Below are 23,733 nucleotides of genomic sequence, written 5' to 3'. Positions count from 1 at the left end.
CGTGGCCTAGCGGCTAAGGTCCTCGCCTTGAAAGCCCCGGGATCCCATATGGGCGCCGGTTCTGGTCCCGGCAGCTCCATTTCCCATCCAGCTCCCTGCTTGTGGCCTGGGAAGGCAGTTGAGGACGGCCCAATGCATTGGGACCCTGCACCCGCGTGGGAGACCTGGAGGAGGTTCCGGGTTCCCGGCTTTGGATCGGCGCGCATCGGCCCGTTGCGGCTCACTTGGGGAGTGAATCATCGGACGGAGGGTCTTCCTCTCTGTCTCTCCTCCTCTGTGTATATCTGGCTGTAATAAAATGAATAAATCTTTAAAAAAAAAAAAATAGGCTTGGGCCCGGCGGCGTGGCCTAGCGGCTAAAGTCCTCACCTTGAACGCGCCAGGATCCCATATGAGCGCCGGTTCTAATCCCGGCAGCTCCACTTCCCATCCAGTTCCCTGCTTGTGGCCTGGGGAGGCAGTCGAGGACTGCCCAATGCTTTGGGACCCTGCACCCGCGTGGGAGACCTGGAAGAGGTTCCTGGCTCCTGGCTTTGGATTGGCACAGCACCGGCTGTTGCGGTCACTTAGAGAGTGAATCATCGGACGGAAGATCTTCCTCTCTGTCTCTCCTCCTTTCTGTAGATCTGACTTTGTAATAAAAATAAATAAATCTTTAAAAAAAAATAGGCTTGCATTTATTACAAAAAATAATTCAGATGAATTGTTGACCACCTGAAGACCAAAGTATGGATCTGGTGATAAAGAAAGGACAGCTCCAACATCGACCGGGTGTCTGCAGGCACCGGTGTCACCGGCAGAGCTCAGGTCTCTCTGTGAAAACACAGTCACATAGAATCAGACAGCAAGCATTGATGCAGTCGCCCAATTAAAATCGCAAAGGCCCTAAAAACCTAAGACCCTGCTATTGTTGGGGCCAATCTGGAAGCCAGCTTGTGACGTCAGGGGATTTCCCAGACCCTGTCTGTCTCCCAGGCCTCGGTGAGTGGAATCTCTGGCCTGTTTTCCAAAGCAAGTGAGGCTGTTGAGACTCGTGCAGTCAGGCTTCCAGGCAGGAGGCCCTGGGGGAGGGGAGCTTGTTGACGCTTTGTCCCCCCACTCCCACAAGGGGCTCATCTTGCTGTGCTTATCCTCCACAGAGGAACTGCAGCAGCTGCGGGAACGCTACCACTTCCTGAACGAGGAGTACCGGGCCCTTCAGGAGAGCAACAGCAGCCTCACAGGGCAGCTTGCAGAACTCGAGAGTGAGAGGTACAACCAGGGGACGGGGCTGGGGGGTTTGCAAGACTCTGCCTTGGGCATCCCTAAGAGCAGGTGCCTGATCCTAGAGACCCAGTCCTTCCAATGGCACCCAAAGGCCACAGAGGCCACCTAGGAATAAGCATAGGAACCCAACACTACAGCTGAGTGGGTTCTAATCCTTAGCTTTCTTGGAGCCTGCATCGTGGCATAGTGGGTAAAGCCACCACCTGTGATGCCGACATCCCATGTGGGCACCAGTTTGAGTCTGAGCTTCTCCCTGCTCCAGCTCCCTGCTAATGTACCTGAGAAGGCAGCAAAAGATGGCTCCAAGCATTTGGGCCTCTGCCACTCCCATGGGAGATCTGGATGGAGTTCCTGGCTCCTGGCTTTGGCCTGGCCCAGTGCTGGCCATTGCAGCCATGTGGGGAGTGAACCAGTTAATCAAAGATGTTTCCCTCTGACTCTCCCTCTCTCTTTGCAACTCTTATCTTCCAAAGTAAAGTTAGATTTCTCCCACTATTGATAGGTGGGGTTTTTTTTACATTGTATGAGAGTACATTTAGAAGAGATTCCTGTGTTGTCCACACAGACTTGATTAGGTCTAATGGCTTAGTACAGCCAGGCTGCAGTTGGCTTGATGTCAGATCCAGCCTTGAGGCTCCAAAGCCCACGTGTCTCTGCAGATGGGGTCCTGGAGGCCCTGCCATCTTCTCAGAGTGTTTATTTGAGAGGTACATCATAGCGGAAGGGCCCCTTTTCTCCTGACTGAAGCTGAAGGCATCAGGGTGGTGCCCACTCAGCTGGTGATGCCAGCTCGGGTTCCCAATGACCATGGCTCTGGGGCTCTGGATTTCAGGACGCGAAGAGCAACCGAGAGGTGGCTGGAGTCCCAACCGCTGAAGAGCATGATGTCAACAGAATCCCAGACTTTCGAAGTCGACTTCCCAGAGCCGGATCCTGAACTACAGTTGTTGCGACAGCAGCTCCTAGGTGCTGAGGAGCAGGTGTATGGCATGAAGAATAAGGTGAGGAGAGCAGGCAGGCCCCTCTCCCAGTTCCCCCTTCCTTACCTCCCTTGGCCTGGGGTAGACACAGCACTGAAGGGAGGCCCTGATGGATGTGGCCGTAGAGAGTAGCCAGGGGTCTCGCCAACTTGCCGTGTGGCGGTGCTTGATGAGCAATGGGCTGCACCTACAGTGGATGACCCCGTGAGATTCTGGCGGAGCTAAGATGTTGCCTAGTGGTATTGTAGACATCCTCTTTTCATTGGGAGACACGTCCCTCCAGAGCTTGTGACAGTGTTGCTGTAGATGGACCTCCTGCCCTGCAGTCAACACGCAGGGGTGGCAGTGCAATTACGTGCAGTATGTGGCACATGCTACTGATAACCAATGGCAGTGGTGCCTGCACATGTACTGACTTAGAGTGAGTTCCTCTCCCTAGCAGAAAAGCTGGCTATAAAACGTGGAGCCTCGGGCAACTTGTGTTTACTTCCTCTCCGGATCTCATTGTTTTCCTCTTGTGCTAGATTTAACCTCATGTTGTTTTGTTTATTGTGAGCCTAGGGCCAATAGACGAAATCATGTGTGTGTGAAAACCAGGTCACCTAGGTAGGCAGTAGGGTGTGCCTTGTGTGTTTCTCAGAACACATCGCTGCTGGCATGGAGAGCCCCATGACTGCATTCCAATCAAAGGAATGCATCCTTTCCCCTCGCCTGTCCTGGAGTGTGCGTGGCATGTGCCGTTAACCAAGCTTCGTGCTCCATTCCCCGGACAGTGTAAGGAGCTGAGTACTGAGCTGCTGCAGCTGCAGCATCACCGCCGGGTCGGGGAAGAGGAGCAGAGGCGGCTGCAGCGGGAGCTCAAGTGTGCACAGAATGAGGTGCTCCGCTTCCAGACCTCTCACAACTTTGTCCAGGTGAGTGGGCCTGTGCATCGTTGCTCCTTCCCCAGACGATGGGAACAGAGCCCAAGGCCTCCCCTACCGGCTCCCAGCCCACTGCATGGCCACAGCCCCCTGGAGAACCCTGGGAGAAGAAGCCTCTCAGCACGACACTAGAGATGGTGGCCATTACAGAGTGGGTGCCTCCTGCTCGGCTCAGGGAGCCCCTTGGGATGTCTGTCCTGAACAGAACCCCATTTTGCTGTACGGAGGGTGTGGACTGCTGTGTCTGGAGAGTGATGGTTCTTCCCATGCCCCCTCACCCACCACAGAACGAGGAACTCAAGACGAGGTTGTGTGCCCTGCAGCAAAAGTATGACGCCAGCCAGGACGAGCAGAAGGAGCTTCTGAAAGTGCAGCTGCAACTTCAGAGCGAACTCCAGCAGCTCAAGGTCGCCACACCCACAGTTATGGAGAGCCAGGCCGAGAAGGTGAGGGGGCAGCCAGGGGCACCCGGAGCCCTAAGGTCATGGGAGACAGAGGGTGAGAGCAGAGTTAAAACCACAGCCCCCTCAGGCCACCCAAGAGAAGACCACCAGCAGGTGGAGGGCAGGGAGGAGAGACGCCCCCAGCCATCAGCAGCTGGCCAGCTCGGGCAGCAGGGGCACTACCCAAGGCTCCCTGATTCCCCCATAGGAGTGGGCGTGCCGGGTCCAGAAGCTGCAGCTGCAGTACCAGAACAGCACAAAGGAGAAGGAGAAGCTCCTGCAAGCGCAGCAACAGCTGCAGGAGGAGCTGCGGTGCCACGAGGCAGAGCTGCAGCGCTTCAAGAACATGGTGGACTGCTTCCGGGAGAGTGAGCAAAAGGTACAGAAGCTGCACCAGAGGCTGTAGCCAGAGGGTGGAGGGGTAATCACAGGGTGTCCTGGGTGCTTGCGACCTTTGCTTTCAAGTCAGAAAGCCAGCCTCGTGTATAGAAAGGCAGTCGCTTCCCCTCCTCATCTGCCCCAAAACAGAAAGCCCAGAGTTCTCTATTCCAAGCCCCATAGGGATGGCTCTGTCTTGGGTATCCCTGGCTGGGATGACACTGGAGCTGAAAGAAAGATGGGGGTTGGGGAGTGGAGGGGCCTTGGGATGGACTGGTCCCTCGCCTGGGAGGAGAACAGCTGCGGTGGCTCGCCCTGTGATGGCCAGGCCTGCCTCCCCTTCCCAGAACGCAGAGACGCAAGCCCAGCTTCAGGAGGTCAAGCGGCTGTACCAGGAAAGCAAGGACGAGCTGGCGCGGCAGAAGCACATCTATGACCAGCTGGAGCAGGACTACCTGCTCTGCCAGCTGGAGCTGAATGAACTCAAGAGCACCCGGCCGCTCCCCGAAGACCATGGCTCCTGTGCCAACAAGGTAACTTGCGCTCCTGGGCAAGAGAGGGAGTCGCCCCACCAGGGGGTCTGATGGGCTCCTGAGCCAGGAAGCTGGCACAGCCTCTTGCTGCTACCTGTAATCACAGTTGTCCTTGACCTTGACTTTGAGCCAGAGCCACAACTGATTAGGCGTGGGAGCTGTGGATCCCAGTCCGTTACGTGAGTCCGCCTGTGTGGATGTTGGTATGCTGGTATTGAACTAGTGAGCTTAGCTGTATGTGGAGAGGATGGCACACACCCGTGACTGTTCCTATTGGAGCTAGGAGGAGGGGCCGGTGTCTGGGGGAAGTGGGTGCAGTCACACGTTCGGAGTGCTGACTGGGTGTTCAGAGGCTCTAAGGGAGCTCTTCCAGGATTGATTCTATGGTTTTGGACTAGTTCAGTTTTTGGAGCTTGATTCTTTTATCTTTAGCGGAACACATTATTGTCACTTCCTGTTAGGAATAAATCCTGATAGGGATCAGTAGAGCCTTACTCGCTTTTCCTTTCTCTGTAGAGCATAAAAGCTATTATCTCTCACCCTGTTGAGCATTTTCCGTTCCTGGTTACCGATAGGACGTGGAAAGGTGTTGAAGCAGGTTGGAGAGAAGGCACTAGGATCTCCAGAGGTGGCGGAGCTGGTTTTGTGGTGCTGGGACCCCTGGCAGCTCCCCGCCACTGGCAGCAGTAGGCCGTCCTGGGCCAGAGGCCTGGGAACACGAGGAATGCAGCACTCTGTGCTCAGCTGCCTCTCTGGGCCCTATTCCTCTGTTCTCACTCAACTTGGGGGCCCAGGGCCCATGCTCATCCTCTCTCTCCTAGTGGGAACAGCTGGGGAGAGGCGAAGGTGCAATTGCCCAGGGCTGGCTTGGCTCCAGTCCCAGGGCACCACTGGAATTTGCTTCTGATACGTTAGAAGGTTTGTGGAATTATGGGATGATTTCGTTTTCACTACTCAAATTCAGCAGCCACTAATTTTTTTAAAGAATCTGTTTATTTTTATTGGAAAGGCAAATTTATAGAAAGATGATCCATGTGCTGGTTCACCACCCCCTCCCCAAATGGCCGCCACAGCCGTAGCTGAGCCGATTCGAAGCCAGGATCTTCTTCCAGGTCTCCCACGTGTATGCAGGGTCACTGATACTGTTCAAAAGATTTTGAGAGATGGACTAAGACAACAAAAATAGGAAAACTTAGGAAGTTGTTAAGTCCTTATTAGTAAGGAGCACAATTTGGACTGAAAACATCTGGAGAGAGTGAGTGTCATGGACGCCTGTGTTTTTAGCAGAGTAGGAAAATGGGCCATCCAAGGAAAGTGCCGGAGAAGGGAGAGCTGAGGAGGCAGGGCTTGGTGAACAGCCCTCCTGAGTGCCCTCCCCAGGAGGGGTGGCAGTGCAGCACCCTGTGGCATCTCCCACCCTCAGCATGCAGGCCCTGGCCTGCCTGGGCACAGTACACCGGGGGTGAGCAGTCCCAGCCGGGTCTCCTGGGAGGCAGACCCCAGCGAACCGCGAGCAGCCAGAGAGCAGACGCACTCGGCCAGCCCCTGTGGAGGTACGCCCCACGGAATAATCGTCCCTTCCCCTCACTACGCCTACAGTGTGATGCGCTGCTGTCCAGACTGACAGACTTGCAGGAGAAGTTCAAGGCCAGCCAGAAGGAGCTGGGCCAGCTGCAGATGGAGCAGTGCGAGCTCCTGGAGGATCAGAAGAGGTTGCAGGAGGAGCAGGGCCAGCTGCAGGAGGAGCTGCACAAGCTCATGTTCCCGCTGCCCAAAAGCGGCCTCTTCCGGAAGGTAACTGCAGCTAGGGGGTGACTGCTGGCCCAGCCCGCCGCTCCAAGAAGTAGCCGACATGTAGCTGTCCTCGGGGCATCGTGAAAGGGTGGGACCTGACGGATTTTGCTGTCTCAACCACTCACTCGTTATTTTCTCAATGATCTCCCCAAAACCAAAGAGCTCAATAGAGCTGATGAGGGCTTTTCACCTCTGGAATCTGTGCAGCATCTTATATTGTAGATATTTGGCCCATTTGGAGAAGACGCACCTGAAAGCCCTTTGTAAACATCCAAACAGAAGAGGTCATGGCTACTCTGTTAGTGGCTCAAGCCCCAGAAGGGGCACAGCCAGCACAGAGCCTGCCCTGTGGAAGGGAAAGGCTCCCAGCGGGGATGTGACTCAGGACCCCAGGCTTGCTGCTTAACCACCTCAACACCTTCCTCCCACCCCACCTTACAGAGTCAGGATATACTTACAAAGTTGCAGGACCTTTGCGAACTGCAGATGCTCTACCAAGGCATGCAGAATGAGCAGAAAAAGCTGATCCAGAGCCAAGAAGGCATACTGAAAGAACAGTTAGAGACGCACAAAGCACTGCGACAGTTCACGGAGAATCCTGATGACCCCAAATGGTCTGAGTCCTCAAAATGTGAAAACAAGGTAACTTCAGCAAGAGGTAGGGGGCCAGTCCTGAGCCCGGCAGCCTTGCAGGGGGCCAGGGCAGGAGTGGCTGGGTTAGGAGGACTGTGTGGCCAGGAGTAGTGGTGAGGCTTAAGACCTCCCCTCAGCCAGCCAGGGTTCCCTGAGATGCAGCTTTAGTTATAGCTGGCGGAGCTCACCTGAGGCCATGCCCTGCGGCAACACTGTGGCCACTTAGGCAGAGCAGTGATGGCCTGGAGGGCTGGTGCTCTGCTCAGGTGACTGGTCCCATCAGCTGCAAGTGCTTCGAATGTGTGCGGGGATTCCTGTGCACTGACTCAGGACGGGTTGTCCTTACAAGCAGAGAAGTAACCTTGTGGTGTGCTACATGAGGTAGATGTGGGCCCATTCATTTCCAAGGGAAGGGTTCCCAGCACATTTCTTCAGACAGATCATACTACCCTGGGTGGAACTTGGGTGCCGTGACAGAGCCAGATCAGACTTAGTCCAGAAAATGGGTACATCCAAACACTAGCAAGGCAGAGACCCCCAGACAGGTGAGTCTGAGGCTCAACCTGCTCATTCAGCTGGTCGGCCTGAGCCGGGAGGGCCAGGGAGCAGCAGCCAGCCACCGGGGCTGTGAGGCCTGCCCCCACTGCACGGCATCAGACGTGCCAGCTGCATGCCCCGTGGTGCAAGTGGGCACCAGTTACAACATCTTTGCTGAGCTGAGCAGGTGGTCCCTGAGCATCCAAAGCCAAGAAGCCAGGCCCAGGGGGCTGGGAGACGTGCCCAGCAGCCAGACTGAGAGCTGGAGCAAGAGATGCAGGGATTCAGAGAGGACCTCGAAGCCGAGCCCACATCTCCTGGGGACGAGTTCTTTGTAGGCCCCTGCTCTCGAGGAGTTGATTTTAGAACTGGGAGCAGGAGAAGACTGACCCTAAAGCTTGGGCTAAGGGGTCCACTGACCGAAAAGAAGCCGAGGGGTGAGGATCCAGGGTGTTCGTGAGACCTGCTCAGCACTCCTGTGAGGACAGAGGGAAATGGCACAATACCGGAGCCAGCAGGAATGGGAGCCTCTGCCCTGGGGGGTTTCCCTGATGTGCCACAAACTGACCCCTCCAGTTAGTGGTAGGCACTTCGCAGGCCTTTGCGCTGGCAGAAACATAGCTCAAAGGCCTGGAGTAATGGTATTGTCTCCCTGTCCCCCAACCCCGGCAGTCCCAGTTACTCAGGGACCAGCTGCAGGCACTGCAGGCGATGTACAGCGAGAGCATGGCAGAGCAGGAGCTCCTGCAGCAGGAGCACGGGAGGCTCCTGGAGGAGCGCAGGAGGCTGCAGGCTGACCTGCAGTTCTGCCTGGAAGAGATGCAGCTGCTCCAAGACCAGTCCCCGGCTGCCAAGGCAAGCCTGGAGTCTTACAAGAAGAGCCACGGCAGCGTGGCTCCCAGCAGCGAGAACTTCCACAAGAGCTACGACAGCACGGAGGCCAGCAGCGAGAACTTCCTCAAGAGCCATGACAGCAGCAACAGCGAGGGCTATGGGAAGAGTTACCGCTCCAGCAGCAGCAGCAGCAGCAGCAGCTCCTACAAGAAGAGTTACGGTAGCACCAACAGCTCTGACACCTACCACAAGAGCTACGCCAGCAGCAGCAGCACCAGTGAGGACCTGGCTGAGTCTGAAGACATGGAGGTAACAGCCGCCACAGGACAGGGCAGGCAGGGGAAGACGATGAACTGCATCACCAGGGCCAGGGTGTAAGAAGGAAGGCGGGAAGAGGAGCAGGGCTGAGCTGGGAGATCGCTGGCAGGAAGTGAGACCCTCTGTCCTTAGCGGCTCTGCCGCCCCTGCAGCCCCCACTGATTGGAGGCCTGGGATTCGGGGGTTTTCATCAGTACAGTCATGGGCTCTTGATGGGGAAAAAGAGAGCATCTCCCTGCACAGCTCCAGTTCCATATCCAGGGAAGGGCCTCCCCAAGAGTGGGACGGAGGTCAGGTCAGTCTCGGGGTGCTGCCACTGCCCATCCGCCCTCCACAGCACTTTGAGGAGTCGGTAGCCAAGGTGCTGACCAAGCTGCAGGCCGTGCAGGCCCTGGGCCAGATGAGTGAGGAGGAGCATTACCAGCTGCAAGAGCGGATGAACAAGCTGCTGGAACAGCAGAGAATACTGCGGGAAGAGCTGGATGCCTGTGAAAAGGAGTTCCAGGAGTGCATGGAGGGCCTGGAAAAGCCCTCGGCCTCCCAGAGTGACAAGAATGAGGTAACGCAGGGCCTCCTCCGGCAGGAGCCGCTAGAGCTGAGACGCAGGGCTCCCCCTAACCTGCCCCGGGATCCCCTAGAGCGAGAGGAGCTCAGGGAGACCACATCCTAGGAAGCAGGGCATCACTGAAGGACCTGCACAGGGCCAGGTGCCAGGTGCTAGGTGCCCCTCGCGTCTGCCAACCTTGGACATCAGGACTCTGCTGCTTTCCTTTGCTTCTTCTGTCCTGCTGGAGTCCCAGGGCACTTCTGAAGAGCAGCCTTTTCTCACATGCCAATTTTTGTGTTTTTCCTTGTCTCCTCAGATTGTAAACACCCCAACGGCAGGGGTTTTTCTTCTTTCTTTGTGACCTCATACAGTGCCAAGCGGAGTGCTGTACCCCCACGGGGAAGGGCACAGAAAGTTCTATTTCTGGCAGTGATGGCGGGGGGCACTGTGTATATGTGTTCAAATGGCAGTACGCACAGGAGCCCAGACGGATGAGCAGGTCCTTGGGTGCTAGCGTCAGCCGACTAGGGTGCAGGCCGTGACTTCCGCTGCCCCGACCAGGCGATGCAGGAGTGCGTGGCACACTTCCTCCAGCTGCTCTGCCTAGGAGAAAGATGGGCCGGCTGAGGGAAGAATCCCCATTAAAAGGCTTATTGATAAATCCCTGAGGTTGAGAAGTGGTTGGCAGCCCTGTAGCCCTTTTCCAGACAGGCCGTGATGAAAAATAACATCATTTAAGTCCTCTATTTCTTTTAATATGTTAGATGTAAATCAACAGGTGCCTCAAATTAGGGGAAGCTCTTTGCAGCATTGTGTCAGAGTCTTGCCTTCCGCAGTTTTAGGGGTTTTGGTTTTTTTTTTCCTTGGGAGATTTCTACATACACACTCATGCAGGGCCCAGGCTGCCTGCCTGGACTCCAGACTCAGCTCTGGGTAACTGGCCACCCACCTCCCCACTGCCAACAGATCAAAGAACTGCAGGCCAAGCTCCGGGAGCTACAGCTGCAGTACCAGGCCAGCATGGATGAGCAGGGGCGGCTGCTGGCCGTGCAGGAGCAGCTGGAAGGGCAGCTGCAGTGCTGCCAGGAAGAGCTGGGCCGGCTCAAAGAGAAGAAGCCCACCGTGCCCAAGGAGAACAAGGGCAAGAGCAGCAGCAAGAATGTGAACAAAAACGCCAGTGGGGTGAAGACTAAAAAGGTGCCCAAGACGTGCTCGGACAGCTCTGAGGACAACCTTGAGACCAAAAAGGTGAGTGGTCAACTTGGCAGCCAGATAGGCAGGAGGGCAGGGCAGATCCCCGCAAGGAGAGCTCTTCCCATCACTGCCACGGCCAGCTGAGGTACAAGGACCTTCAAAAAGCTGGTGGGCAAAGAGAAGGAAAACACAAGTTTAGTTTGGCGCCAGTTACTTTTTGAAATCCATGCACAGTTTCATTTTCTATGACCATTTTGAACACCCTTGGCATTTGTAAGCAAAGTTCCCAGAATCTCAATCATGTGTTGACAGTAGCTCTATCTTCATAGGGAGTCTCTATGCCCTCTTCCTGTGATGTCCTGGGGAGTGGGGATCCGGTCCCTAAAGACCATAGCCGCTTTGCTGGGCTCCGCTCCCCGCTCACCTAGGCTATATGCCCAAGAAAGGACAATACAAGAGAGCAAGAGAGTCTCCAGAAGGGGTGGGAAGAGGAGAGCCCCAAGAACCTTTCGGTCTGGGGACTGAAGTGGCTTAACCCCCAGTGGTTGCCCAAGTACCCCAAGAGGCCAGGCCTGGGGGACTGCCCCCACTATGTTCAAGGATGTTAACTCTTTGCTGACTCTCACTGCTGGAAGGCATTCCCTAGATAGAGTAGGACCCTTCCCAAGCCACAGCAGGCTGCCCCGCCCCCACCCCACAGAGCCTGGAGGTGGTGCTGTACTACAAGGTCAGCCAGTCGGAGTTAGAGAAGCTAGCAAAAGAAGAGAAGGAGGAGGAGGATAAAAAGAGAGAACCGGAAGGGAAAGAGAAGAAGGAATGCCAAGACAAGCAAGCTACTGAGCCAGCAGATCTGAAGATTAAACCAACCGAGGAGGAGGAGGAGGAGTATGAAGAATACAAAGAAGAGGAAGACAAGGAAGAAGATGATGAAGATGAGGAAAACAGCGACTCTCGCCCTGAGACATCTGAGGAAGACAACCCGCTCAGACTTTCTGAGAGTAAAAAGGTAACCACAGCCGAAGGCTGCCTCAGGTGGGAAGAAAGGACCTTGGGCTCCAGTGCTCTGGTGTGGAGGGGTGGCCCGCCCACCGGCGGCCCAGGAGAAGAGGCCAGAGCACTCCCCAGGATGGCCCCTGGGGAGGGGGACACGGAGAGGGCAGCTGGGAAGGACAGTCACTCTGCAGGAAGTGGCCGGTGTAGACCAATACGCAGAAGCAGAGCCGAGGTGGCTCGTTGGAGTCTGTCATTTCACTTACACCTTTCTCGTTCAGAGGGTTGCCTTGCAGGGCATTGAAGGAGGGACGGTGACAACTTGAGGCCCTCAGGGCACTTCTGGGCATCCTGGACAAATAAGGTTCACCTTTGTCACTGCGATGAAGGGTGTGGTGAGGCGGGCAGTGCCTTTGTAGACTTGAGGACTTGAACACGCAGACTGGAAGTGCCAAGGAATGTTGGCCAAAGTCTTTGTCCAACAGGCAGGGACATTGACCAGTCTGGGGGGACCAGCCTCACCCCCACCCCTGCATTGCTGGATCTTTGAGGGGCTGAGGAGAGGCTGTCAAGGGAGAGGTGCCCAGATGGCAAGGGCAATGTACCACCTGTTCAGAAGTGCTTCCATGTTTTAACAGCTGTTACCTCTGTGCATACATGCACCAGCTGACTTCCAACCCCGGGGCTAACTGAGTGTAGGAGTTTGGCTAAGTCCAACTCAAAGCTTTCTGAGTGAGTCCCTGGTTCCCACACAGCTTCTTTCTGAAAACAGGGAAATAAAAGAATTCTCTTGTGGTGGGATTACCCAGTCAGCTTGAGGGATATCTGGAATTTTCCAGCAGTTCAAGCAGCAGCAGCCAAGGACCCTGTGTGCACTTTGCTGTTACCCTGTGGCCAAGGAGCCTCATTTAGGATATGCAGAGTAGCAGGGACACTCTCCTTGAAATGTATTTCCTTGAAACCATCATATTTAACTACATCCTGGCTTAGAGCCTCACCGGTTTTATTTTTACCTTGTATGCCACATTTCTAAAGGCAGACCTGATTTTTGTACATCAAGGTTGACCCCATTCCCCATGCCCACCCGTGAAGGTGCTGCCTTGCCCTAAGGCATTTCTACAAACACATGTGTTGCCACCTGCGCATTTTGTTTTTCTCTGGAAGATTGTTAACAAAGAATTATCCCTTCTCCTTGACTGGCTTATTTTAATGTATTTTGTCTCACAGTCATAGCATTAACTCCTGATAGGTCACCGGACCTAGATAGAGGTCAAGATACTGAAACTCTTGGAAATTAGCCCGGAAAGGTGGCCTGGTACAAAACCTGGCTATATCCAGAGTGACCAGGCAGCAGGACATGCAGTGCTGCTTGGCAGAAGCCCAGTTTGCTTTCTGGAGCTCTGCTTTGCCAGTATGATAGACCCACAAGGATGGGCTAGGAGCAGGTACCTGCTGCTGGACAAGACGTGAGAAGTGTACAACAAGATGGAAAGTCCAACTCACCACCTGATTTGGACCTAGCACCTGCTCAGCTCCTTCCGTTTGGCAGCCCCTGAGGGCCACCAGTCGAAAGGCTCCGGGAGCAGAGCTGGAACCAGGCCTTGGGCCCAGGGATCAGAGCTGGAACCAGGCCCTGGGCCCAGGGGCGGAGCTGGGAGCAGAGTTGTAACCAGGCCCTGGGCCCAGGGGCAGAGCTGGGAGCAGAGCCGGAACCAGGCCCCAGGCCTGGGGGCAGAGCTGGAACCAGGCTCTAGGCCCGGGAGCAGAGCTGGAACCAGGCTCTGGGCCCGGGAACAGAGCCGGAACCAGGCCCCGGGCCCAGGGGCAGAGCCGGAACCAGGCTCTAGGCCCAGGAGCAGAGCTGGAACCAGGCTCTGGGCCCAGGAGCAGAGCCGGAACCAGGCCCTAGGCCCGGGAACAGAGCCGGAACCAGGCTCTGGGCCCGAGAACAGAGCCGGAACCAGGCCCCGGGCCCAGGGGCAGAGCTGGAACCAGGCTCTGGGCCCAGGAGCAGAGCTGGAACCAGGCTCTAGGCCCAGGAGCAGAGCCGGAACCAGGCTCTAGGCCCAGGAGCAGAGCCGGAACCAGGCCCCAGGCCTGGGGGCAGAGCTGGAACCAGGCTCTAGGCCCGGGAGCAGAGCTGGAACCAGGCTCTGGGCCCGGGAACAGAGCCGGAACCAGGCCCCGGGCCCAGGGGCAGAGCCGGAACCAGGCTCTAGGCCCAGGAGCAGAGCTGGAACCAGGCTCTGGGCCCAGGAGCAGAGCCGGAACCAGGCCCTAGGCCCGGGAACAGAGCCGGAACCAGGCTCTGGGCCCGAGAACAGAGCCGGAACCAGGCCCCGGGCCCAGGGGCAGAGCTGGAACCAGGCTCTGGGCCCAGGAGCAGAGCTGGAACCAGGCTCTAGGCCCAGGAGCAGAGCCGGAACCAGGCTCTAGGCCCAGGAGCAGAGCCGGAACCAGGCCCTGGGCCCAGGGGCAGAGCCGGAACCAGGCCCTGGGCCCAGGAGCAGAGCTGGAACCAGGCCCCGGGCCCAGGGGCAGAGCTGGAACCAGGCCCCGGGCCCAGGAGCAGAGCTGGAACCAGGCCCCGGGCCCAGGGGCAGAGCTGGAACCAGGCTCTGGGCCCAGGAGCAGAGCTGGAACCAGGCTCTGGGCCCAGGAGCAGAGCTGGAACCAGGCCCCGGGCCCAGGAGCAGAGCTGGAACCAGGCCCCGGGCCCAGGGGCAGAGCTGGAACCAGGCCCCGGGCCCAGGGGCAGAGCTTGGAGCAGAGCTGGAACCTATCTGGTTTTAACCTGTGGATTGCTTTCTCTTTCCCTTTGTTTCTCATCTTCATTCTCTGTTGGATTCGTGTGTTTATGTCTTTATGCCACCTTGCATCTCCTGGTCCCTCGTTCCTCCTCCTCATCTGACGTGTTGCAGCCATCCCCTGTCCCCGATCCCCCCATCTTCTCCTTGCCTCTTGTAGGTCTGGTGGTCATCTCGGCTTTGCTCTGGTGCTGGTGGGCTGAGACGTCGTCCTAACACAGGTACTGGTATCGCTTCCTCTCTTTGCCTTTTCTCTCAGCTGCTTGCCTCTTTTGCCATTGGACAAGAGCTGGTGCTCGGGGCCGAGTTTTAGTCCTGGCTTTTCCTTGGGCTACTGCAAAGCCTGGTAACTTCTCTGAGAGTCTTCCCAAGTCTCAGGCACCTGGAACATGCTTCCTATCCCTGGCTAGGAAACACTAGGATACGCCCAGCAACTGTTGCTACTGTTAGAGCTGCCTGACTCCTTCCAGTGAGCTGACATCTGTCTGCAGGGCTGGCCTGGGCTCCTTGCCTTTGTTTAACTCTAGAGCCCACGTCTCGCGGCTGTTGCTGCCGGAGGGGGCAAAATAAGGGGTGACTCCTTCTGCCGCTGGGTGCGAGGAAAGATCTGCCACAGAGCTGTGACCCTCAGCCTCGGTGAAACAGACTGGACATCCACCGTGTTCGTCCACCGTGTTAGACATTTGGCCCTGAATGCTTCCTTGGTCTGGGACTTCTGGCTTCCAGAGAACAGAACAGAATGTCAGGAAGTATTTCATAGTTGGTTTATCCCTCTTGGGGGCCAAACTCCATTTGAATTGGCATCTCAAGCTTGGTTTCCCAGGAGCGTGTGTGGCACTACTGGGGAGAGGAGCAGAAGTCAGGGCCCATGCCTCTGGCCTCCTTGCGATTGGCCCCAGCTCCTGGGGTCTGCTCTGACACCAGGATATTATTCAGGAAGCAGAACTATGCTTGTGGCCTAAGGCAGAGCCCTAGGGTTCTGCCTGCCTCTTGGAACCCATAAGCTAGTCTCTCTTTGTCCTGTTTTGGCTCATCTCTCCTTCTTTCCCTGCTGCCCCTCCCGCTCCATCCCTGCCTATGTTTTCATGGGAAGTGTAGGGTTCAGAGTGGCAACTCCCGAGACATCCTTTGCTAGCACTTTTCACTATTTCCTTTTCTATCCTCTTTTGTGTCACCCCCCACCCACATCCCCTTCTCCTTTTTGCTTTTAAAGCATTCCTGTTATTCCTCATGGGCGATCTTTAACCCCTTCAGTAACAGGGCTCTCTCTCTACCTATGGTTCTCCTGTACAGTCACTGGCACATGTCTTGGGCAGCACCACCCCTACCAGGCCAGGTCATGGGGAGAGCAGAGACCTGCTGGTGAGGGGGGGGTACTACATTCCGCAGAGCCCTGGCCACATCTCGTGGTTCAGCTCCCCGCCCAGGAAGCCTGCTGAGCCGTGATGCCAAGGCAGGCTGAGTCTGAATCTTCTTCTAGGCTCCATCCCTGTGAGCAAAAAGCATCCTCTCAACTTTAGTTTCTTCAGATGTCAGCAAAAGATACATAAGCTCTGCTCTCATGGGGTTGTTGGGAGGGTCGGATGAACTCATGTGTGCGGAAGCATTTGATAGATTACAAATCACTATGCAAATCATGAACAGAGCATGCACCTTCATAATGCATAAATCTGGGTGCTTGCAGTCACGGTACAGGCATTAGCCAATTACTGCTCGCCACAGCCCTGCGAGCAAGCTGCCGCTGCAGGCGTCATCCCTGTACAGAGAGAGCTAAGTCGGGTTGTGAGAGTTGAAGCCCAGATGCCAATGAAGTTCTGCTCCTGGCTCCCCTCAGCACCCCTCTTGCTTTGTACACTGTTCCTCGATGGACTCCCATTTGTGTTTATGCAACACCAGCCCGTCAGTGTTAACGGATCACTCGTTATCCTGCTGTGTTGGTTAGGAAGTCCCTGTGCGTCCTCTGCCCCTTCTGCCCCTGACTCAAGGTTGGGATCCATTGACAGAACTTTCCTATGAAGATTTACGAGAGGTTTCCACCTTGACCTCCGGCTTCAGACTGTTCCCATTGTCCTTCGGGGTGACTAGCGCACTTCCTTGTCCTCATCCAGGTGTGAGTGGGGAACAGGTTTCCTCTGAGGTGTTGCCCCAGCTTCTCCTTTATTGAGCTCCTTGGTCACCTAACAGGGCGTACAAAAGACCACGCTGTCGTCCTGCTCTTATTTCCACATATTACCTGCAGAATCCACAGCCAATCTTATCAATCACCTGGGTGGAATTGCAGACATGGTTTCCACAGCTGTGGTCCAAGCCTGGGTGTGACGTGCTCCTTCAGGATCCCAAAGCTTCCCGCTGCTCATCCTGTGTTAGACTCGGGCCTCTACCTGTGGCGTGTGCACCCATGCTCCCAGGTGGCCTTCTGCCCTTCCTGCCGTGAGACCCCCACACTGCCACGTTCAGCCCTGTGGGAGGCTAAGCCTTGGCTCCAGCTCCCTTCTCCTTTGCTTTCTTGCCTGAGCCACCCTGAGCACCCACCTCCAGTGCTGCTTGCTTTCTGCTGCCTGTCGTCCATTCCTCTCGGTAACTTGATCTCCACATCTGGGAGGTCCTCTGCTCTTTGTTGTTGACGCGAAGCCTCTCTTCGGAGCAGTTATTCTCTGAAAAATTCTGTTTCTAGCAGAAACAAGGCCCTACTCTGCCTTTTCCTAAAATTGTTTTGAGCCATAGTTCACGACTCAGAATCCAGGTGAGACGGTTACAAAGCTAATAACAGGAACTGCTTCCCCACATGGGTGTTTCCTGAAGATGGCATACTTCCTAGACGATGCTGTTCTGGGTATCATCTGATTGTGTTGTCATTTTCCCATGGATCGGCAGGGTTCCCCACATGGCCCTCAGTCGGAAAGCCTCACTCTTCCGCATGCATCAGCAAGTCAGTCAACACACCTGTGAATGAGGGTGTTTCAGTGGCCCAGGGCCAATGACAGGTTTGAACTGGCTGCATCCGGTGCAGCAGCTTGGACCACCTAAGAACTACTGACCTGCACTTCCTTCACTTTCCCCTCGTCTGAACTCCTTCCTTCTTTATAACGCCAATGAGCCCTCTTCTCAAGGGTCTAAGGACTCGCTGCTGCTCTGCTTGGCAACCTACCCTTTCCCATTGCACCTGTTTGAAGTCTGAGCTGTTTCCACACATAGGAGTTGTGTTTTCATCCCCCCACCTCTCCCGGGAGAAGGCAGAGGCCTAAAGGCAGCCAGAGCCATGGGGACTCCTCCAGCATGTACCATGCCATCAATCTGGTGGGGTCAGGACTCAGAGCCTACATTGTGTGCACGGTTGCCCAGGAGGTAAGAGGCTGACACACTGTGCTCCCAGGGCACCTGTCTCGGGCAGCAGTAGGCAGCTGGTGTCTGACTCAGGGAAGGGTTGGGAAGGCTGGGCACTCACCTCTTTGCTTTGGTCCCCACAGAACATGTTTGGGATGTGGAAGCCCATGGTGTTCTTGGCTATTGCGGCCGCGGCTCTGTATGTGTTACCCAGCATGAGACCGCAGGAGACACAGCTCTGCCTCATGGAGTGATGGCACACCTGGGCCCGTGGACTGGGCAGACCTCCAGCAGCAGCGGTAGCAGCCACGTTCGCCTTTGGGCAGGATGCACTGTGCCAGAGCCCCTCCCGCAGCCCTGTGTCCCATGTGTGCCCCCCTCCTTAGCCTCAGTCACTCAGGCTTATGGGAGCTCCTGGCTCCCACCTCCTGCCTTGTCTAAGAACCTGGGTTCCTTGTAATTAAACATCAACCAGATCACCTGAGACGGTGTTGCTTTTTATTTCCGAAGCGCTTCGACACCTCCCACCCAGACCAAGGACAGAAGAGTTCTCTAACCAGGTCACCTCCAGGTGACCTCAGAGGTGAGGCTGGCTCCCTGAGCTGTGAGCTGCATGGATCATGGATTGGTCTCTGCTTATCCCCAGGAATTCCGCCGAGCATGGAGAAATGCAATGGAATGGGGTCTCTGGTGGGAGGTCGCTGCTCCCTCGCCCCCATGATGGAGACCTGGAAGAAGCTCCTGGCTCCTGCCTTCAGATTGGCCATTGAGGCCATTTGGGGAGTGAACCAAAAGATAGAAGATCTTTCCCTTTGTCTCTCCTCTCTGTAAATCTGCCTTTCCTTTAAAAAATAAATAAATTTAAAAAAAAAAATCAGGAAGCCAAAATAAAGGTCAGGTTGTAGTGGGCAGCAGGGTCCCGGTCAGGACAGCCTATCCCATGCCAGGGACCTGGCACTGCTGTGCCCAGCCTTTCAGTGTAGAAGCCAGAGCAGGTGGCAGAAGCCTTTCCGCATCTCTGCTCAGGCTAGAATTCCCCCTAGTACAGACTGGTCTTACTGATACACTGCAAGTGATGTCTTCTAAAGACTTCTCCTGGGCCCAGCGCGATGGCCTAGTGGTTAAGGTCCTCACCTTGCACGCACCGGGATCCCATATGGGCGCTGGTTCTAGTCCCAGCAGCCCCACTTCCCATCCAGCTCCCTGCCTGGGGCCTGGGAAAGCAGTGGAGGACAGCCCAAAGCCTTGGGACCCTGCACCTGCGTGGGAGACCCGGAAGAGGCTCCTGGCTTCGGATTGGCTCAGCTCCAGCCATTGCGGCCGCTTGGGGAGTGAATCATCAGACGGAAAATTTTCCTCTCTCTCCTCTCCGTATATCCACCTTTCCAATAAAAATAAATAAATCTTAAAAAAGACTGCTCCTCCTTCACCTCAGATACATAAATAATATAATAAAATATATATTAAAAAAAAAGACTGCTCCTTTCCTTGAAAAACAAAACAAAATCATGTAAAAAGCAAGGAGAAATGGACTGTAAATCTACTGCAGTCTCCTGGCTCTCTTGGAAAGCACAGGCAGGCATACGTGAAGTCGAGGCACAGCAGGCCCCAAGGATCCTAACCCAATCAGCAGCCTCTCCCTGCCCACCGCCCTCTTACCTCTTCTCCCAGCACCCTCTGCCTTCGCCTCCACTCTAGCCTACAGCCACCTGCTGTTGAGAGATGACTCACACATCTCTATGGTTCTGATTCTGGGAGGTGGAGTGTTAAGATGCAGGAAGGCAGGCCCGGTGGCGTGGCCTAGCGGCTAAAGTCCTCACCCTGAAAGCCCTGGGATCCCATATGGGCTGCTGGATTCTAATCCCGGCAGCTCCACTTCCCATCCAGCTCCCTGCCTGTGGCCTGGGAAAGCAGTCAAGGATGGCCTGATGCATTGGGACCCTGCACCCGCCTGGGAGACCTGGAGGAAGTTCCTGGCTCCTGGCTTCAGATCAGCGCATCACTGGCCATTGCAGTCACTTGGGAAGTGAACCATCAGACAGATGGAAGATCTTCCTCTGTCTCTCTTCCTCTCTGTGTATCTGACATTTCAATTAAAAAAATAAATATTTAAAAAGATGCAGGAAGGCAGTATAGAGATCTGGGACACAGGTGCAAGGAGGGCCTGGATCCCAACACCACCAGCACAGCAAGTCAGTCTTTATTTGGAAGATGGATTGATTTATCTTAAAGATTTATTTATTTTTATTGGAAGGGCAGATTTACAGAGGGAAGGAGAGACTGACAGAAAGATCTTTTTTTAAAAAATCTTTTTTTTTTAAAGATTTATTCATTTTATTACAGCCAGATATACACAGAGGAGGAGAGACAGAGAGGAAGATCCTCCGTCCGATGATTCACCCCCCAAGTGAGCCGCAACGGGCCGGCGCCGATCCGAAGCCGGGAACCAGGAACCTCTTCCGGGTCTCCCACGCGGGTGCAGTGTCCCAATGCATTGGGCCATCCTTGACTGCTTTCCCAGGCCACAAGCAGGGAGCTGGATGGGAAGTGGAGCTGCCGGGACTAGAACCGGCGCCCACATGGGATCCCGGGGCTTTCAAGGTGAGGACTTTAGCCGCTAGGCCACGCCGCCGGGCCCCAGTGTTTTATTTTTTAAGATTCATTTCTTTTTGGGTTAGTGCAATGGCTCAGGATCCCATATGGGCACTGGTTCATATTCCGGCTCCTCTGCTTCCCATCTAGCTCCCTGCTTATGGCCTGGGAAAGCACTCAAGGACCTTGGGACCCTGCACCCGCGAGGGAAACCTGGAAGAAGCTCCTGGCTCCTGGCTTTGGATTGGCTCAGCTGTGGCTGTTGTGGCCATTTGGGGAGCCAGCAGACAAAGATCTTTATCTCTGTTTCTCCTTCTCTCTGTAAATCTGATCTACCTTTTCAATAAAATTTTTAAAGATTTTTTTTTTTTTACTGGATAGGCAAATTTATAGAGAAAAATAGGTCTTCCATCCACTGTTTCACTTCCCAAATGGCCACAACGGCAGGAGCAGAGCCAATCTAAAGCCAGGAGCCAGGAGCTTCTTCCTGATCTTCCACATAGATTCAGGGGCTAAAGGACTTGGGCCATCCTCGACTGCTTTCCCAGGCCATAAGCAGGGAGCTGGATGGGAAGTGGAGCAGCCGGGATATGAACCGGCACCCATAGCAGTACTTCAGACAGAGGCTTAGCCTGCTATGTCATGGCACTGGTCCCAGAACAAAAAAAAAAAAAATAGTGTTACGGGGTGCGAGCAAGATCACAGCAGACATGTCTAAGGTTTTATTAAGGAGTCTTTATTAACCAAGTTTGGTGATAATATAACATACTAAAAACAGCAGATAACAAGTCCATACGGCAATCCAACCAATCATAATCCAACCAAACACAATCCAAAGGGAACAAATGGTCATTACCCTGAAGTCCATCCGTTAAACTGAAGACCTATGTCCCAGCTTCCCCAACAATACAAGTTATCCTAAGAGCCATGCAATGAATCACCTGGACATTCACCTTCCCCCGGCTTCTCTGCCCACACTCCATCACTGCTAGGCCTCACCTCTGCTGGAACTCCTGACAGCACACAAAGCAGAAACAGTGCTAATATATCCATCGTCCCATCTAAGCAGTACAGAGGGACCATGTTCAGGGGATTACCTGTCCTGGGTCAGCTAGAGTCAGAGTAATGATAACACCTGACCAGAAAGGGCAGGAACAGGAACTGGGTTTGTAGCTAAAAAGGCTAATTGGACTCATCTGCATTCAACATGGGGGGACGTGGGGGAAGCGTATTCAAGGAGAGGTGAAGGATCAATCACTGGCTGCACTCCATAACAACAGGATTTCCCAACTGGGACCTGTTCATGCTGATTAAGCATTAAATAAGGCGAACGGTGGTGGCTGATGAGCAGTGCCCCTGATGGCAGGAGCAGATTCAGGTGAAGAGCCAACCAACCTGGTCTCCCTAGAGAAATCAGTCGCTGGTGAGTCAGGGGGCTATAAACAGCCTGTGACCCTAGCTGGCACCCACCGCAACACACTTTGAGCTGATGAAACCCCCTGTAAGCCCCTCTGGGCATCCCTCCCTGGCTTGGGGAGGGTCACGATGGCCCTCATCCCCAGAGAAGGGGTTCAGTTGGCAGGCCCCAGGACAGCATTGCGCACGGTCCGTTCCGACCCACAATGCCGGGCCTGGAGCCGCTGCTCATGGGCTATATTGAGGACTGAGTCACCGGCATGAGCCCCGGGGTCAGCCTGTGAGTGGCTGCAGGCCTGACTCAGGCCCCAATTTATCCTGGAGAGCAGCGGGCTCGGGTTTCTCCAACAGTGGTGACGGGAACCATCCTTTGTCACTTCGCACCCTTCCACTACTCCCCCCGAAGCCAGACAATGGTCAGGGCCAGAGCATGAGAGCAGGTAGCTTGGGGGTGCTCTGTCTCCCCCAGGACACTCCCACCTTTGCCATGGCCCTGCATGGACCATTGCAGGGATAGAGCGGTGGGCTTATGCATACAAAAGCTGTACCCTGAGCCAGGCGGTCTGTAAAGGAACCCCTACTTCGCCCTTGCCCTCAGCAGCAGCCCAGGCTGGAACCCAGCCCTGCATCTCTGCTTCAGGACCTAAAAGGCCACATGGCTGAATGCACAGCCCTGGCACCTCCAGCTACCGCCCAGAAGCCTGCCTTTTTACGCATGCGTGGGTACACATGGACAGGCACTCAGCCCCCTCCTAAGACTCAGCCCGTGTATCCCACAGCAGGACATCCCTCAGGTGGACAGCCTCCTGGGCGTAGGATGGAAATGACTGGAGGGATGGGGAGGGGGCAGCAGGAGGGAGAGACGGAGAGAGAGGTCTGTCAGGGAGAGCGTGGAATTCCTGAGCAGCTCGTCACAGGCAGTGACAGAACATGAGCTGCAGGGCCCAAGCTATTTATACCTCCCCTGTCACTACCAGGCTGCCCGGAGCCCCCTCCCTCCCAGCCATGCACGCCAGGTCCCTGTTCTGTTTCTGGCCCCTTCTCACCTCCTGCCCCACCTCCCTGACCTAAAGACCAGGCAATCTCATTACCTGAGAGGGGAAAAAAGAAAGGATTGGTGGACCCCTGTCGCCATAAACGCAGCCCCCATAAAACCTTGACCAAGGTCTGGCCTCTTCCTGACCATGGGAGAGCGAGAGAAGAGAGAGCCTGGCTAAAGATGCCCAATGTCCTGACTTCTTTCTCACACACCCAGAGGAGTTGCCGTCTAGTAAAGCAGGATTCATCTAGAAGGATCCAGGCTGACCTTTGCATACTCCAGCTGTCACATGGCTGGACATGGGGACCCGGGCTGCAGGTTAACACCTGCAGGGTCTAGAAGAGCAGGCAGCCTGTGGTAGACAGGAGGCTTGGAGCAGACAGATGTTACAGAAGCAATATACATGTCCATTATGTAGCCCCTAGCTTTCTCCTCCTCTCAGGTCGCTCCTTTGTTGTTGGTGTTGGGGGGGGGGGGGGCGCTAATTCCCCTACTGGGACCATTGCCTGAGCTTCCCACTACCCTTGGCTAAGCCCAGCTTGGCCTGGGCATCCTGACGGGTTCTCTGCCAGCTTGGTTGCTAGTTCCACCCACCCAGTCACCCAGTCACAGCTCCCCAGTGAGCTGGGCTGTCCCCACTGCGGCCTGTCTGGACAGCCCACCCCTTCTCCACGGGGAGCACCTGCTGGGAGGGGGGGTCCCTCATTCCCTCTCATCACCTTGGTTGAGTGATGCCTGGGAGAGGGATGACACACTCCGTGTGACTCACTGGCTACCTGTCCCTGAGTTCAGCTCCGTTCTGAGGCTGTGAGTCTAACGACAAGAGGCTGGTGACAGGGACACTGAGTCAGGAGGACTGTGTCCTCCACCTCTCCCCCACTGCAGAGTTCAGGGATTTGCTTTTTTCTACCTGTGAAGTGGAGCCATGGTATGGGTTGGGGGTACGCCCCCCAAACCTGCCCCCTAATTGGCCTGGGTGGCCATGTCTGCCCTGCACTCGCTCACTCGCGCTTTCTCTCTCTCTGTCTCTCGGCGGGCCATGTCTGCACAAGCGCGCACACACATTTTCCTTCCTGTGCACAGGTGGACAATACCCTGGGCCAGCAGCCAGGGCTCCCAGGTCCAGGTCCACAGTCCGCCCCGTGCCAACCAACCCGTCCAGATTCTTCAATCCACACCAGGCCT

General features: G+C 55.4%; 2 protein-coding genes across 5 annotated transcripts in view; one reads left to right on the top strand and one right to left on the bottom strand.

Moving 5' to 3' along the window:
• Positions 1-17,985, top strand: part of CCDC136 (coiled-coil domain containing 136) — a 29,853-nt gene extending 11,868 nt beyond the window's left edge. For 2 of the 4 annotated variants that reach the window (XM_058655033.1, XM_058655035.1), the window contains 14 exons: positions 1,140-1,251; positions 2,099-2,267; positions 3,020-3,160; positions 3,457-3,615; positions 3,821-3,991; positions 4,338-4,523; positions 6,123-6,317; positions 6,759-6,959; positions 8,160-8,630; positions 8,977-9,198; positions 10,153-10,434; positions 11,081-11,386; positions 14,338-14,398; positions 17,645-17,985. In XM_058655033.1, coding sequence (XP_058511016.1) covers positions 1,140-1,251; positions 2,099-2,267; positions 3,020-3,160; positions 3,457-3,615; positions 3,821-3,991; positions 4,338-4,523; positions 6,123-6,317; positions 6,759-6,959; positions 8,160-8,630; positions 8,977-9,198; positions 10,153-10,434; positions 11,081-11,386; positions 14,338-14,398; positions 17,645-17,961 — 2,993 coding nt within the window. In that variant the 3' untranslated portion in view covers positions 17,962-17,985. The remainder of the gene's footprint in view (positions 1-1,139; positions 1,252-2,098; positions 2,268-3,019; positions 3,161-3,456; positions 3,616-3,820; positions 3,992-4,337; positions 4,524-6,122; positions 6,318-6,758; positions 6,960-8,159; positions 8,631-8,976; positions 9,199-10,152; positions 10,435-11,080; positions 11,387-14,337; positions 14,399-17,644) is intronic. The other 2 variants (XM_036497276.2, XM_058655036.1) reach the window with 2 other exon arrangements.
• Positions 4,689-23,733, bottom strand: part of TNPO3 (transportin 3) — a 184,774-nt gene continuing 165,729 nt past the window's right edge. The window contains exon 24 of the transcript XR_009244230.1: positions 4,689-4,698. The gene's annotated coding sequence lies outside the window, so the exon portion shown is untranslated. The remainder of the gene's footprint in view (positions 4,699-23,733) is intronic.

The sequence above is a fragment of the Ochotona princeps genome, chromosome 25 (genome assembly GCF_030435755.1).
Source record: "Ochotona princeps isolate mOchPri1 chromosome 25, mOchPri1.hap1, whole genome shotgun sequence".
NCBI classification, from domain to species: domain Eukaryota; kingdom Metazoa; phylum Chordata; class Mammalia; order Lagomorpha; family Ochotonidae; genus Ochotona; species Ochotona princeps.
Note: the sequence above shows the minus strand (reverse complement) of the source record. Positions and strands in the feature narration are given on the sequence as shown.